This window comes from Canis lupus, chromosome 14 (assembly GCF_048164855.1).
Source record: "Canis lupus baileyi chromosome 14, mCanLup2.hap1, whole genome shotgun sequence".
Lineage (NCBI taxonomy): Eukaryota > Metazoa > Chordata > Mammalia > Carnivora > Canidae > Canis > Canis lupus.
The window spans coordinates 23889662-23907338 of record NC_132851.1 but is presented as its reverse complement, the minus strand read 5'-3'; the positions used below and the strand labels follow the sequence as shown (position 1 = coordinate 23907338).

Sequence of the window (17677 nt, the reverse complement as noted above, 5' to 3'; positions counted from 1 at the left end):
AAGATCCAACCCAAAAGTCCTGCTGCCCCTACTCTCAGATCTCTTCCCACTACCCCAGTGATTGGCACCACCTCCACCCAAGAGCCTGAGCCTCAAATCTGAAAGAGGCATCCCTGATTCTCCTTTGTACTCCATCCACAAGTCAACCTGCCAACAAGTCCTCTTGGCTCTACTTCCAAATCTCTAACCCGCACATCTGCATCCAAGCTGCCTGCCCTTCTCACCTGCTCCACTGTGAAACACTCTTGTTTCTTCTCTTCTGCTCTGTCCCCTGGAATCCATCATAGTCTACACAAGTAGAGTGATCTTTGAAATGCTAATTCAGATCCCGCTGTGCTGTCATCTAAAACTCTTTAGTGATTTCATAGTTCTCTACAAATGTACTCTGAATCCACTCTCCACCTCTGCAACAGCCACCCCTGCAAGGCCCAGCTGGATCTATTTCCATCCCCTCCTCACTAGCATTCCACTCTCTGCTACCCTCTAGTCACCATCTTTTGTGTCATTCAAATGTACTAAAGACTTTCCGCCTCCTTTCTCTTCCTAAACTGCCTCCCCTAGTTCTTCAAATGCTTCCTCTAGGTCCCCCCCACCTCATGCAGACTGCCCCTTCCTGCCCCATCACCATTGGCCTCCCCACTGGCTCACCTTCCTATCATTGTTTATTCCCAACACAACACCACATTCCTGGCAACCTATGTTTGTTTATGTCTTTGTGAACTAGTTTATGTTTCTCCAATAGAAGGTAAGTTCCACCACAGCCCACACTTGTCCTGTCACCACCAATCCCCAGTGTCCACCAGAATACCTGGCACATAGTAGATGCTCAATAAATAAGTAGTGAGTTAAACTGTGCTAATGATTCTCCTTTAAAAGAATCATAATGGGAATAAATGTAAGAATTGCAGGATCACTCATATGCACATCTTCATTCATCTTTGGATGTAAATCTCAGCTTTCCTACCTTGAATTGCTGAAAGTGAGAGAAACCTGTGTATATACCCACACTTTTCCAGCTAGATTATTTATTTAAGGAAAATTCACATGAACTAAATTTCTGCTCAAGAAAGTTTTATATACCTTGGAGACCGTCTCCACAAAATCTGGCCTATGACAGACAGCTTTCTAAAGAAATCATTGCTCTTGGCCACTTACCACAAAGACATGTTGTAATTCAGCTGCCATGGTTTCCATGTGACAAGTGCCACACAAGACTCAGATGTATGGAGGTGAAGAGGAGGCAATCGCTGTCCATGGGAGGTCCCGTTCTGGGGTGAAAAGGTGCAAGCAGGGACACAGTAGGGTGGGGGCTGACCTGGGGGAGCCAGCCTGCATGCAGCGATGACACATATCACTTTCTCCGATGAATCTTTTGACTTCTTCGATGATCTTCCTCTTTCTGTTCCCTTTGCCTGCATACATCTCTCAAGACTCTACTATCCCTCTGTGTGGATGGATCCCTGAATAGATCCATCCCTAACTTCTCAGCCAAGCCCAGCACCTCTTCCTCCCCCTGCCCTCTAAATTCTTCCCTCTGGGGGTCGTCTGGTACCTCAGCATCCACAATTCCTTCTAGAGTAGCTCCTTCCTAGACTGCTCCATAGCTAAAGATGGCAGCACCAAATGCCAGCCACTCTCTTGAAACCCTGGGTTCTCTTCCATAGCTTCCTCTTTGCTGCTATTCAAGAGTAGGCATTCCCATCTAGGTTAACTTTCCAAGTCTCCTCTACTCACCTTCACTCCTCAACACAGCATACTCTGACCACCCTCTGTTCATTCCCTAAAGACATTCACCACTTCCACTGGCAACTCCTCCATGCTCTTCCCCTATCTGCCCTTCCAATTCTTGCCACTCCATTGTTGCAAAGTAAGGCCCAGGCCCTCGTGGAGCCTCCCTCATTCCCTTGGGCCACTATTTCTTCTTTCTCAAATTCTGTAACATACTAGTTACAGAATGGCCTGTGATAGTCTGTATTCATCTATAATAGTCCATAATATATCTAGAATAGTCATTTTATATATCAGTTATATCTTGGATTATAACTGTTTTTTTAAATACCTTGTTCCCTGCAAAGAAATACTATGCTCTTGGAGGGCAAGCACCCTGTTTTTTTTCCCTTCCTTTCTTCTGCTCCATGGTGCTCAGCAGAGGGTTATAACACTCCTTATGTAGTGAATATACACATCTTAATGAATGAATGTTGAGATCTGAAACTCGACAGTGTAGGTCAGAAGTGGTGGTTTATCATCACAGAAGGACGGACAGTGGAGCCCTGTCCATCAACCAGCACCGAAGCAAAACTCCCAGGACTAAGTCCACAGGATGGAGCTGTCAGAAAGAGGATGCTGCTCGGGTAGGTGGGCTGCAGTTGAATGTGTCCATGGCACTGGCCAACACAGGCAGGTTGCCCACAGGATGCACAGATAGTTGGACCAGAAGTGAAAGCACCAAGGGAAGGGCACTTTGCTCCTCTTTCAGTGGCTCTAGTATCAGTTCTCAGTCTCTCAGTGGGTTAAAAATATTCTGGGCTACCATTTCCACCTACTCTTCCCCTCCTCAGGATCTCTCTCCCCTTTTTCCTTTCATTCCTTCCTCTTACTTCTCTTAGGTTGCTCCTTTTGCCCTCTGCAGTGGACATATCTTGTTTCAGCCAGCCTACTATCCTTTCACCCTTCTTTTGTTAAAAGCACTCCAATTTTCTCTGGGTATCCATTCCTTCCCCCACTCTCAGACCACCCACATGATTTGGTGGGGTTGACTCCTTTTTCAGCTCTAGAGGTGACATGAAATCCAGTCCTCATTACATCCTCCCAGTTATGGTGGCTACTTCAGAGAAATTGAGTCCCAATTGCCACCAGAGATTCAGATCAGGATGTATATTGGATTTGGAAGAAAAGCAAGCTCTCATTTTCTTTTAGTTTTGGAATTGTGAGGATGAAAATGTGGAACCACTGGCAGCCATCTTGCCTTTGAGAAAGGGGATCACTTTGAGAAGGGAGAAAGCAGAACTAAGACATGGAGAGAGACCATGGGTTCCGGGGTGATATTTTGAATAGTTAGATCCTGCTATGCCTAAAGCTATCTTTTCCAATTATGTGAGACAACAAACTTTTTGTTTGCTTAAATGATTATGAGTTAGTCACTTATAACCAAAAGAGTCCCAATATGTCTTCCTAAATCCAAATTGTTCTTAGTATTTTAGGTCTGAAAGTAAATGTAGAGATGAAATTCACCTTTTACATTTATCTAATAGAAACCCAAGAACTGGAGAGAGTGTGACTCCAAAATGAGCGTATTCCTAAGTTGCAGCAGAGACCAGCCTAAAACACAGATCTTTGCTCTCCCGGTGCTAAGGTGTTTCTGCCACAAAAATGTTATATTAAATCAAAGTGTTTTTTCTTATATGTAGATGTTTAATTTCTCCAACTAAGCAAAAGCACCTAACAGGGCAGGGGTAGGAGCTATGTCCTAGATTTTTCATATGCCCTTAGCCTCACATGGTATCTTGCACGTGGCAAATACACAAGTACCAGTTAACCAATCACTGAGTTAAGAAGACTTTTTTGTATCATGAGATTTTTGTTTTTAATGTTTGCAAGATGATAGTTACTTTTAAGGTTTTTACTATTGAGAAAGTATAGGAGTATAGAAATATAGTTTTTGGCAGCAACTGTAATCATTTCCTGCTGATGTCAATCTTTCTTGTCTTAGTCAAATAAGAACTTTTAAGTAGCCATTGTATGCAGACACTGTGGGGATCTGTTAAGCAACAGGCCTGTCTCTGCCCTTGAAAACCTCCATCATCATGTGGCCTTCTCCCTGTGTGCCTGTGTCTTCACATGATATTTTCCTCTTCTTAAAAGGACACCAGTTATAATGGGTCCAAACCCATCCTAATGACCTCAACTTAACTTGGATACACCACCCAAGACTCTATTTCCAAATAAAGTTACAGGTACTGAGGATTAGGACCTCACCAGGTCCTTTGGGGGATATAATATAGCCCATAAGAAATGCATAAATGACATTTTTAAGAAGTGTTAGAAACTTACCATTGGTGGGTGGAACAGAAGGAAAAAACTCTCTTTGGCAAGATTAATCCATGACTTGCTATTGAGACTCATAATGTTAGAAGGAGATTAGAACTCTGGTTGGCATCACTACTTTGAGAACCACAAAAATCCAAGAGATGTAAATAAACAGGCCCAGGGGGCACCTGGGTGGCTCAGTGATGGAGTGCCTGCCTTGGGATCAGGGCCTGATCCCGGGACCCTGGGATCAAGTTCCCCATCAGGCTCCCTGCAGGGAACCTGCTTATCCCTCTGCCTGTGTCTCTGCCTCTCTCTATGTCTCTCATGAATAAATAAATAAAATCTTAAAAAAAAAAAAAAAAAACACAGGCCCAGTCTAGGAGAGAAAAATATGAGGTAGCATCTGTAGTCATTTAGAATCACTAAATATTTAAGATAATAATAACAAAAAACCCTCTCCTCACTGTTCTGTACCCTCTCTCCCCTAAAATGTCAGTCTACTACTCTTCTTTCTCAGGCAGGTCCTCTCCTCTCCCTCAACCATGAATAGCCTCCCAGAAATGACCTGGAGTCACAGGAATTCCACTTCCTTCTTCCTGCTGCTATTGCTTGTAATTATTCTAGCCACCTTCTTATGGACCCATCCAGCTGGGGAAGCAGAAAGGAGTAGTTGACTGGAAACAGCTCTGTTCCAGTCAGATCCAAACTTGACCATGTAAAAAAAAAAAAAAAAAAAAAAGGCAAACTTGACCATGTACAAAGTGAAATTACTAAGAGGTGGCTATAGCAGTGGTGATCTAGAAAAATAAAAAGGTATGTCAACTTCGCCCTCAGCTCCTCAGCTTTCTATCTCATCTCCCTGGAGCCATAAATTATATCTCTTCTGTATGTATTTCCTGTGAGCCTTTGAACAGAATTTATCTCAACTTTGATCACAGCACATCAAATTGCCCTGTTCCTCCTGAACTTTGAGCTTCAACAGCTCAAAAGGGTGGGAGAGGAAGAGAGAGAGGAAAGTAACTGATCAAATCTTCTAGGAAGGGTTAGTGACACAAAGGGTGGTTTCAAACTAGCACAGATGTGGAGTAGGAGAACTTGGCCCTGAGAAGCCTGGGGCTGAGAGAAGGAGGCCAAGACTTATAGAACCCAAATCAGCCAACATCATAGAGAATGGCCAAAGTATCAGTTTTTATTTTACATCTTCTTGTCATTCCCCACCCCTATTCTACTGCAAATTTCTGGAGGAGAGTTTTGGAAGAGTTCACCTCCTACTCCCATCCTCCCACCTGAGAAACAATAGATTTCAGCCCCTTTGATCATCATTCTCTTCCTCCAGTTAACAAAGCTCTTTCCAATCTCTGAGTCTCTGCACAAAATAAGGGCATCTGATCTGGAACACTTTATTTTTTCAAATGATGGGCTCCTTCTCATCCTTTAGTTCATAGTTTAAATGTTATCTCCTTGAAGAATTTTACCACTGCTTAAAGAAAATTACACACACTCACACACACACATTCACCTTTATCATAGCATCCTGCTGGTTTTCTTCATAAGTTGCAACAACAATTTATAACAGTTTGTTCCTTGTACACTTGACTACATCCTAGAAAGAGAACATTTGAATCTATCTTATTCACTTTTATAGTCCTAGCAATTAGCACATCGAAGGCACTCAACAGATAAAGGTTAAAGAAATAAAGAATGAATACATACAATCAGAATTTAATAAATCCATGAGAATTTTAATACTGTGTTACATGGGAATTAGCATAAAATAAAGATGGAATCTTTATGACCAGATGAGGAAAGATTAATTATTTAATAACTATCTAGGATCTATAAAATAACCAAAATTAAAGCTGAATCCATTCCTTCCTTACTCTACATGCAATCAATTCCAAATGGATCAAAGAGATATGTCTTTAAAAATAAAGCCATTATGGGGTGCCTGGGTTGGCTCAGTCAGTTACCTTCCAACTCTTGTTCTCAGCTCCTTGATCTCAGGCTCATGAGTTCAAGCCCTGCATTGGGCTCCATGTTGGGCATAGAGCTTACTTAAAAATAAAAATTAAAAAATATATAAATAAAAAAGAAGCCATTAAAAAACTTGATAAGGTATAAGAAGTCTTAATCATCTTAATGTAGAGTTATTTTTTAAGCAAGCCAATAAATCCATAAAAACTAATACTTTCTGCACTCACATATATGTGCTCAAAATACACTCAAACAGAAACAAAAGACAAACAACAAATTGGCGGGAAATAATCGTTACATTTGGCAAAGGCCTAGATCTTATTATAAAGTGTTGCTACAAATAAACAGTGAAGAGGCTAATAACTCAAAATAAAAATAAAGGACATAAGAAAAATTCATGCAAATGACCTTCAAGGGATATGATACATAATTTAAGAATACCAAAAGAAAGGAATATAAGTCAAACACTGAGGTAACAATTTTTCATCTTTGAAATTGGCAGAAATGAAAAACCCTCATAATATATAATTTGGCCAATATATAGAAAAAATGAGCCCTGGCATATGATTGTAGGGGGATATATATTCTACCTTTTGAAAGTCAGGCTCAAAAATAAGTAAAGAAAGAAAGAAAGAAATTGGAAAATAAATTTAGGGGGCAGCCTGGGTGGCAGAGTGGTTTAGCGCTGCCTTCAGCCCAAGGCATGATCCTGGTGACCCAGGATTGAGTCCCATGTCAGGCTCCCTGCACGGAGCCTGCTTCTCCCTCTGCCTGTATCTCTGCCTCTCTCTCTCTTTCTCTCTCATGAATAAATAAAAAAAAAAATCTTAAAAAAAAAAAAAAAGAAATTTAGCCTCATGGATCGGCTGGACTTTGAGTAGTTCAACATTTTGATGTCTGTGCAGAGGACAACTGGGAAAGATCTATCAGAATTTTATTTTTTTTAAGATTTTATTTATTTATTTGAAAGAGAGAGAGAGAGAGCAGGGGGAGGGGCAGAGGGAGAAGCAGACTCTCTACTGAGCACAGAGCCCAACGTGGGGCTTGAACCCTGGGTGCTGGGATCATGACCTGAGCTGAAGACCTGAGCCAAAGGCAGACACTTAACCAACTGAGCCATCCAGGTGCCCCATCAGAATTTTAAATGTACACATTCTTTGGCCAACAATCACATCCTAAGATTTTTATTCTACAGATAAACATTCACATACAGGCAAAGATGTAGAAATGAAGATAGTCATACAAAAGGCAAAAAAAAAAAAAAAGACCCTAAATAATCTTGAATAGTGGACTGATGACATACGTTTTGGCTAATATTCATAGGAGACCACTGGAAAAGAAATGTACCAGTGTCATATATCTCTTTAATATATGAAGCATAAAAGGCATAGAAAAGAAGGTATTGTGGGGCACCTGGGTGACTCAGTCTGTTGAGCATCTGCCTTCAGTTCAGGTCATGATCTCGGGGTCGTGGAATTAAGCCATACATTGGGCTTCCTGCTCAGTGGAGAGCCTGCTTCTCCCTCTCTCTGCCACTGCCCATGCTTGTGCTCACTTTTTCTGTCTCCCAAATAAATTTTTTTAAAAAAAAATAATGTATTGTACAAACCCATTTGTTGACAATAAAATGAAACAAAACAAAAAACACAGGCCAGAGAAAGAAAGAAAGTAAGTAACAGAGTAAGGAAGGGAAAAAGAATAAGGAAGGGAGAAAGAAAGAAAGAAAGAAGAAAGAAAGAAAGAAAGAAAGAAAGAAAGAAAGAAAGAAAGAAAGAAAGAAAAAGAAAGACAAAGAGATAGGTAAATGGAGGGACAGGCAGACATGGCTATGTATGCAAACCATCCAGAAACCACTAGGAAAGGGCCTGGGAGGTCAGGAGGCTTATTTTTCATCATACCCTTTCACACTATTAGGGGGAAAAATTACCATCTATACATATTACTTTTTCAGTTCAAAAACTAGCTGGATTATAAAGATGATGTTGGCATAAGTCAATGTCACTCTCCAAAGGATTCTGTGCAATAATAATAGTGATGTTAGTAAAACAGTAAGATTTTTTCAGCCTTGTTTGGTTAATGCTTTTATTATCACAATGTATAAGATTTTAAGTAAATGCCCCAAATAAAAAAAAAATATGGACTCTTTCAATAATCTAGAAGTGAGACAGGTTTAGTAGAGAATAAGCTATTCACTTTAAAAGCCTATACTTGACGTGTTAATAAATATTTTACTTTGGAAAGATGGCCTAGAAATACAGCTTGGGAAGGCTAAGCTCATTTGTAGCTATCACCACTCCCTACCCATCCCATCCCCAACAATGTATTCAAATTCAATACCAAAAGTTACTTATTAAACTCAAGAGATATTACACCCTGGGAAAACTATTATAAACTTGGCCTGTCGGAGAACTGATCTCCTAATGAAATACAGAACAACTGTCTTAGAAAACCGAAAATGGGCAATCGTCATGTAAGTATTTATTATCTTTGGGAGTCAAAGTTTTCATTTTAGTTAGCATGTGGAGAAATTTAAATTATGAAATCATGATTTTATATTTTATCATTGTGATTACTACGTATTGTTGGTTTTCACAACAGCATACCATGCTTTTAAAATGCACTTGGAATATACTTTTTCTCCATTAGGAAAAAATCTCTTAGGAGGGAAGTATTTAAAACAAGAAGTATTTAAAACAAGTAAATAGTGCCCAGCACAGAGCAAATGGTTAATATGTATTTGTGGACTGTATGATTAAAGGTGTTACTTGTGGCGAAGTTGCACAAAACCTTGCAGACTCAGACTCGCAGACTATGCCCATCAGAGTTTTGTGGGGAAGATAGGTTCATGTTGCAAATATCCATAGACTAAGGTAAAAGTATTCCTACAAGGCTATATAATCTGGGCTGAAAGGTAAAAATATTCTAGTATTATTTCTAAGCAGCATCAAGCATTCAGATGTTTGCAGATATCCAGGAAATGGACTTGATGTTTGGGGTTTATTTGTTGTTGTTTTCCTGAAATGTCTAGGCCCATGTGAATACTGTGTCTATAAATTATTAACGACTCAAAACTAACTAAAATACTACCATTTGGAATCAACAATGTGCAAGGCAGGTCAGAGTTAAATCTTGATTTTTTTTTTTTTTTACATTGAAAAATACATATCTAAAGCTGTTGCAATAAGCATTGTAGTAAGGTCTTGTTCTACTTACTATAGCTTCCCACGGCAACAATGATTTATTCTAAGTAAGGAACAAAGAGAATAAAACTCTAAAATTTTCTGTAAACTATAACTTTGATTATAAGATTTTTTTCCTTTGCTGTAAATTAAACTTTCCCTCAGTGGTTGTAAGCCTACAAATAACGTCTTCAGGGAGGTGTCATATTTAAAATCTTCTGTAGGTAACTTTTTTTTTTTTTTTTTTGCTAGCCAAGATTAGGAGCCTTCCATTCATTACATCTTTTGGAGATACTAAAGCCTACTTTGAAGGTACTTCTGATAGCTGCAGAGGGCCCCTGCCACAGCAGTTTAGGAAGATGTTTCCATCTTTGAGTGTCATCCCCATGGGGCAACTGGCTTGTATGAGTGGTCTAGCATTTTTATGTATTTCTTTTTTTGAATCCTCAGAGCCAGTCTTACTCCCTCTCAGAAGGCAGTCAACAGTTGCCCAAAGGGGACATCCAACCCTCAGCAGCCGTGCAGCCTCTCAGCCACCCATCAGGGAGTGGAGAGCCAGAGGCCCAACAGCCTGTAAGCACTCAATTTTCCCTCCAAATCATAAGTATGACTGGGCTCTCTCAGGGGCCCAGTATTGCTCACCAATGACGTGTCATATGGGACCCTCCACAATCCTCCAGCCTGAAAAATGTCATCAATAGGTGTTACTTCCAGGCAGGGAAATCTTCCCTTGGAAAATATTTGTTACAACGTTTGCAGCTAATGTAAAAAGGTAATGGAGGAGCTCAGCTTCCATGCCCAATAGCGTCCTCTTCGTTATGCCTTACAGTGGAGGGCATGTTACCACAGTATGACCACTGTGACATTTTAGAAAACGTAAATGGGAATTTAACATGGCACAAGGAATGAATATGTTCTAAGATTGTGTTTCTGAATAAGTAAATGCAAAACCTTCAAGGACAGAGAATCGTCCTGGTAGTGACTTAAATCATTTGCCTTAGAAGACAACTTGAGTATGTACAAACTTCAAATAACAACGTTTCCAGTTCTGGAGCAACTGCACAACCAAAACAAATATAGAAAACTAGATACTAGTAAAATACAAGATCAGAATGTGCAAGCAGATGCATGTAATGGATAGAGTATAATAGACAATGTTATTTTGCTGAGATAAAATGGCCACAGTCAGTGTAAAAAAAAAAAAAAATGGTCCTGATTGCTATAATGTGGTTTCTTTTGTGTTGCAGCATGTTTAAAATATAACATGGTGTGTGACTTCTTAGTTCTCCTATAATGTTTCTCTATCTAAAAGTGAGACACTTTTGTTTGTAGGACTCCTTATAAAATAATCAGGACTTCTCTTGGCTAAAATGCATGATTTTTGTACTAAACCTTCCTCTGTTCTCTGTTCTTTTATCACTGGCTTGCAACAATTAAAATATGGCTGTTTGGTGTATATACAATCATAAAGAGAAACGCAAATGCAGGTGTTGAAGTAGTGTGCCAGGACTTGGTCATCCTAATGATTCAATGCACTTTTTATTCATGTTTAAGTAATTAAGTTTTACGTTTATGTATTTGGTAAATACATATTTTAAAAGTCCACCAGGAAAGTTACGAATTCCCTAAAATAAGTCCATAGACTGAGATCCGCAGACAACTGCTTGACAAACAATACTCCAATGCCAGTAGGATATTGGCCAGGAAATTACATTTTCCTAGGAACTGTGATATAGAGGCCTTCCTAGCCAATTCTGAAAACTGAAAATTACTTTTTTACTTTGTGCTTTCCTCCAATCCTTTTGCCATCATTAATGATTTCTTTCAACTGAAGACATAGTAATTGTGACTAACCTATTTGGAGCAGAAATAACCAAGATAGAGGGTGACTATCACTTGGTAAATCACACAATGTTCAGAGTTTGCTTAGCCTAGAGGACGTGTCCTTGTGCTCAATGAGCTTTGTGCAGCCACAGAAAAATAAGATCCACAGGAAAATCTGCTTAGGTTTAGTGATATGACTCTTCTATTCTCTTGTGCGGGTTGTTTTCAGGAGAATCACTCTCTAGAGGAAAATATAGAATTGAGATCAATAGTGAAATCCCTTCACCACTAGAGTATGGCTGTAGGGTATGGGCAGAGCAATAGAGAGGGGGCAAGACTTAGGGGAGCTGTGGACAAATGTGGAAATAATCACAAACTCAGGAGGATTTATAATTTCCGGAAAAGTCTTTTCAAGGCCGATGAATAGACACTAGGAATGATTTGCCTTGTTCCTCAAAGTGTGGTCTCTGGATTAGTAGCTGCATCTACATTACCTGGGTGTTGGAAATGCAGAGTCCCAGGCCCATGAAGACCTCCTGAAGCAGATCTGCATTTTAACAAGATCTCCAAGCGATTCTTATATGCAGTACAGTCTGAGAAGCACTAAAATAGGAAACAAGTTCACACATTTGGCTGCACATTGGCATCACCTGCGGAGTTGTAAAAACCACTGAAGCCTGAGCCCCACCACCGGCGAGTCTGAATCAACTGGTCTGGTGATCTGTCTGGGCACTGGGATTTGCAAATCCCCCCTGGGTGGTGCTAAACGTGCAGCTGAGTTTGAGAAACGCTGAACTGGAGCATAACACAATTCTTCCGAGAACAGATCGGCATACCACCGATGATAGCAGGTGTCATTTTAAGTGCCCATAAGCGAAAACCAACTTGTCAATGTTAGAACACCTGCTCAGCGATCTGCCACGACGTTTGTGAACATGCCACATTTATGACTTGCTTGTGCCAATATTTAGCCAACATCAATATTGTCTAAAATGGAAAACAGTTCAGGACTTGTAACAGGGCAACAGGCAAGCTCAGATGCAGGTGGATTAGGAACACCCAGGAGCCACACAGCAGGTGGGACTCAGTCCAGATGCCTGAGAAAAGAAGGTAGGTTCTGGAGGCAAGGAAAAATGTGACCGGGAATGTGGGATAAAGTAAGTATGGTTTTCACCAAAAGAGTGCCTTGAAGTGTGATTCCAGACCCCAAAGAAGAATTAGTGAGAGAAACCAAGCAGAAACCAGCCCAGACCCTGCAGGTCTCCTATCAGGAAATCTTTTATCCCAGAAAATTTGTCCTTCGGAACACCACCATGACTCATTGGAGGAAACACAAAGGGCCCCTCTGATATCAAACCGTGACAGGCAGTAAAGCATACGTTCTTCATTTAAAAACAAGCCTCCCGCTCAAAGCTGGCTGCATTCTAGACCCAATCACACAGCCTTGGCTTTGGAGAGGGGTTTCTTGTCTACAGTAGATAAAAAGCAGTCATTTTTAAAGAGGTGCAAAATAGGTTGCCAAGGACAAGTACACTGGCAGAAGGAAGAATGTGGGAACCGAGAAACTGACACACGAGCTTTAAAGCGGAGGGAGCCTGGGGCCACGTGGTGTAGGGGATGGAAGCTGGTACTTGCTCGCTCTGCTGCACAGCAGCAAGAACCAAGACTCCCAGGGATGGGGGGCATGGGTGGAGGTCTCCAGGCAGCCTCCTGAAAGGATGCTGATGATCACTGACATGTCTCAAGTGCTTGCTAGACCCTGAGCTGCTGCGGGGGCACGGGCTGTGCACATGAAGTGTGCAGCCTGTCACTCTACCAAGCACCCTGCATTCATGTGTCCTTCAGTCCTCACACAATTCTGTGAGGGAGGTAGTATTATTTTCCCCTTGGAAAAGTGGGGAAAGTGAAGCAAGGAGAGATGAGGTAATTTGTCTAGTGAGAGATGAAGCATAGCTTGGGATTTAGGTAGAAGTTCTTCACACACATTATACCAATTAAAAGCTAACTAACTGGGATTTCTAAAATGATTGAACTGGATCATTACCTTCTCTTTATCCCCATTCTTGAGCTTCCTTCTTCTCTCCTAACCCCCTATCTGGATTTGATGCTCTTCCTTAGTGCTTCCATGCTACCCTGCATGTAATGCCACTACTCTCCTTCCATGTGATTTTTAGAACGATCTGTTCACACATCTCCCCCACACTGGACTGATGGCCCACTGGGGGTGGGACTATATCTTGTTCATCTTTGTACCTCCATGACTCACACAAAACCTGGCACATAGCAAATGCTTGATCAAAGTTTGATGAATTCATCAATTCATTATCTTTTATAAGTCAGCCTTACTCAAACCAATGTTTTGCTCACATGCAGTCCAAATCCCTATGACCAGGAACAGCCCCAGACCAATGTGTGAGTAAGGTCCCTGTGTCTGTATTTTTTTAAAAAACCCCAAGTGATTCTAACATACCCAAATTTGAGAACCATGTCAGGTTCTCCTACTAATGTCAGGTGTTCCTCTAGTGTAGGAAAGTGCCCAAATGCAGTCCGCAGACCATCATCAGGACACCCTAGGATCTTGTTAGGAATGCAAATCACCAGGCCCCACTCCACATCTACAGAATCAGAAATTCTGGGGCTAGGGCCCTGCAGCTACAGCTGAACAATTCCTCCAGGTGATTCTGAGGTTCACTCAAGTGTGAGAATCCAATGTTGAAGCAAAAGCCTCTCATGGAAGTAGCCTGGAGCTCTGGCCCAGCTTTGGCTTACAAAGCGCTCCCATCACTCAGGCTGCAGAGATCCCCGGATGATGGTCTTTAAGGCCTGCTTAGTCTGACACCCTCCTCCGGGACCAGGCACACCAAATGCAGCCCAGGGAGCTACCCCATTCTGCTCCGTCCACCTGAACCGGGGCTGCACTCTCCCACCACTCATCTTAGCACTGCACAGAGAAGCAGCAGCTCAAGAGCCCCTCCGCCAGTGGAGGAAGGAAGCTTCTTCATCCTTCCCATCAGTTCAACATATTCTTTTAAAGAAACTCCTACAAGCCAGGTACTGGCTCTATAGATAAAAAGAGGAATAAAAGACCATAGTCCATGCCCTTAAAATTACTCACAGTCTAGCAAGGGAGGCAAACAAATAGCTAAAATGAGGTGTGATGGATGCATTAATAGAAACATGTCCAAAACTTGGACAGAAGAGGAACTGATTCTGGGTGGGAGGAGAGAGTAGAAGAGGCTCCTAACATGGAGAAGGGCATTCTTTATAGTGCTGGAATACGTGCAAAGAGGTACAAGAAGGGTAGTGCTGCCGGAAGTACAGCTCTCATGCTCCCACCCCGGACAAAGCACTTAATGCATTAAGCATCACCTGCCTGTGCAGCTGCTAGCCCCTCCCCCTGGGCTGGGAGCTTCTGCAAGGCAGACACTGCCTCTTACTCAGGGCTCTATCTCTGGGGCTTGACACGTAACAGGTGTGCCATACATATTTTTGATAGAAAGATCCCTGAACAGGAGGCCGAGGCACAGATGCTCAGAGGTGAGACCCAAAGGCCCTTGTTTGCTATGCAAAGTGTATTAGTATCCTAGGGCTAATATGCAAAGTATCACAACTGGGTGGATTTTTTTAAAGATTTTATTTATTTATTTGGGAGAGAGAGAACAAGCAAGAGAGAGCATGAGCAGGGGGAGAGGGAGAGGGACAAGCAGATACCCCTCTGAGTGGAGAGCCCAATGTGGAGCTCCATCCCAGAACACTGGGATCATGACCTGAGCTGAAAGCAGACGCTTAACCAACTGAACCACCCAGGCATTCCACAAACAGGGTGGCTTAAGACAATGGAAATATTCTCTTCAAGTTCTGGAGTATAAGGATTTGAAATCAAGGTGTTAGCAAGGCTACTGTTGCCTCTGAAGGCTGTGGGGAAGAATTCTTTCTTGCCTCTGGTGGCCTCAGGCGTTGCATTTCTTGGCTTGGCACAGAAGCAGCTCAGTCTCTCTGCCTCCCTCTTCACATGGCCTTCTCCTCTGTGGGCATTTCTGTTTCTCTTCTTCTTAAAAGGACCCCGGCCACTGGTTTAGGATCCATTCTAAATCCAGGATGATCTCATCCATGATCCTGTACTAATTACATCAACAAAGATTCTATTTCCAAGTAAGGTCACATTCTGAGGTTCCAAGTAGACAAGAATCTGGGGGATACTATTCAACCTACTATACCAAGGAAATTGGGTTTTATTGCTTCAGGCCAGTAGTGGTTTCTAAACTTTGCTCATCAGATTCCTTTGGAAGGCTTGTTTAAAACAGAGAGCTGGCCCCTATCCCCAGAGTGTCTGATTCAGTAGATACTTTAGAGTGGGGCCCGAGAATTTGCATTTCCCACAAGTTACCTGGTGATGCTGATGTTGCTGGTCCGGGGACCACACTTTGAGAACCAGCATCTTAGGCAACAGGCCCTAACTGATCTCAGACAAGGCAAGGACAGATCAGAGCTGTACTTTGGATGGACCATGTTGGAAGCCAGTAAAAAAAGTTTTGGAGAGAAACATGACCAAAGGCAAATTAAAACAATTGGGAGGCAGTGGCCCTGGAGAAAGATGATGAACCCCTGCTCCCAACTAAAACAGTGGCAATGGGACTGGAGAGAGGACAGATTGGAAGGTCAAAGAGATATAACTGGATGACTAACTTGCCAGGTATGTGAGGGACAAGGAGGACTTACAGAGTGACTCCCAGGTACCTGTCTTGTGTACTCAGATGAACGGAGGTGCCTCCTGGGGATGAGGGAAAGTGGAGGTTCACGCTGTGTGAGAATGAGTTTGGTTTTGGGACATGTTGAGTTTGAGATACCTGTGACACCTGGGTGTAATGCTTAGCAGGTAGCTGGCTGTGAGACTCAAGAGAGACGTCTGGGCTTGAGGTAGTTTGGAGTATGAATTCATAGTTGTTTTGTTTATCTTGTTTTCTTTTTTGTTGTTGTTGTTTATTTTTTTTGTTTATCTTGTTTTCAAGTCAATATGTGTTTGATTACAAGTAGCAGACTACAGAACCAAGAGTGGCTTAAATAACAGTGACATTTCATTAGTAGCCCTCACACGCAGTCTGAAAGGAGGGGACTCCAGGGGCGGGTTCATCATGAAGGACTCATGCCATGTCTGCCTTTCCCTGCCACCCCTGACGTGCTGGCAACAACTCCCCTCATAGGTACAAGATAATGGTCTGTGTTTAAGTTCGTGATCTCACATGATAGGATCACAAGTAAGAAGGAAGGAGATAGAGGAAAAAAGTGCCTTTCTTCTTATGTACCACTCCCCTATCAATGAGAAAATCTTTTATGGAAGCCCCAAGCAGGCATCCTGTTCTGGCTCAGTTGCCAGAGTTGGTCAAAAGCCCATCCCCAGACCAATCACTGACCAAGGGGGAGAGGAGAGACATGAATCATGGTTCATCCCTGGGGCTGGGGAAATCATCTTGTCAGCTAGCACGCTCTCTCACTCTCTTTCTTTCTGTATGCTGGCCTCATTCTCTCCCACTGAAAATGAACTTTTTCTTTTTCCCAGTGGTGTGGGAGGCAAAAGTTGTCGGTGAGAAGGAGGCATGGCCTCAGATAGTTCAGATACCACAGAGAGTTCCACATAGCTCCAGATTAACAACACCAATGAAAAGAGTTTCTTTTGCTAAGGACCCATAATATGTCAGGGAAAAATTCTGATTGGCTTGGGTCAAGTACCTACTCCTTGGGTGTCGCTGCGGTGGAGGTTGGCCTTACCAGTCCTTGGGGTTCGGGGATATTGCTTTCTTAGAACTATTATTTTTATTAATATTACTACTGCTCCTGCAGCTACTATTGGATGGACTGAAATAGAGAATGAAGACCCAAAGATCGGGAGAAAGATAGTCAAATAATTCACCCTTCCTGGAATGGGGATTTGGAGCATTGCAGTGGGAAGATTAAAAATGTTTAAAAGAATTTTAAAGAAATAATTAATAGGGTTGGATCCGATGCATATTTAAACTCTTACCAGGGGGAAAGAATAGCATCCATTGTTTTGATTCTGATGGAGACAGAAATTTGCTCAAAGCAAATTTAGCTATTTCACCTTGTTTCCTTTCTAGCAAATCAAAACTTGTTCACATACTGTTGGTTATGCCCTCTACACAGCACCATTCAATGCCGTAATGCCCCAGCTCAGCCCCCAGCATTTTCTCTTTTCAATTCTGTCTACCCACTTATCATTGACTCTTGAGGATCCCAGAGTACACTTGCTTCTTTTTTTTCCTGCAAGCAATGAATCCCAAGTTTATACTCTCATTGAATTGGCAGAAAAACAGCCTTTGGCAACAGAAGAAGGAAATGGATAATTCTTTTCTAATGAGAAAAGTGCTTCATTTTTCATAACTTCTTGAAGGCATGATTCTTTTCACGGTTGAGGAATGGCTATCACCTCCCCATGACCACCTTCTCCTCCAAGTTCACTTTCGTTGATGCAATACAGCAGTAATTGGATATCTGGAGGTTTAACACTCTTCAGAGGTTTCTGACTCCCCAAACAATCTATGGACAACATCAAGGCAGTCACTTTCCCTAGGACACAATCTTGTTTCCAGACAGTGCATGTAATTCTACCTCTAGGAGAAACTCTGAGTTGTCCAGCCCAACATAGTACTCAA

General features: G+C 41.9%; 1 protein-coding gene and 1 long non-coding RNA gene across 3 annotated transcripts in view; one reads left to right on the top strand and one right to left on the bottom strand.

The window, feature by feature from the left end:
- The window catches only part of LOC140603800 (uncharacterized), an 80367-nt gene that overhangs the window by 2764 nt on the left and 59926 nt on the right, over positions 1-17677 (bottom strand). The window contains exon 3 of the long non-coding RNA XR_012006781.1: positions 1156-1268. This is a non-coding gene — a long non-coding RNA (uncharacterized lncRNA). The remainder of the gene's footprint in view (positions 1-1155; positions 1269-17677) is intronic.
- The window catches only part of ANXA13 (annexin A13), a 50189-nt gene continuing 40835 nt past the window's right edge, over positions 8324-17677 (top strand). Inside the window, exons 1-2 of one of the 2 annotated variants that reach the window (XM_072774383.1) lie at positions 8324-8476; positions 9636-9758. In XM_072774383.1, the coding sequence (XP_072630484.1) occupies positions 8462-8476; positions 9636-9758 (138 nt within the window). In that variant the 5' untranslated portion in view covers positions 8324-8461. The remainder of the gene's footprint in view (positions 8477-9635; positions 9759-17677) is intronic. The other variant, XM_072774386.1, reaches the window with a different exon arrangement.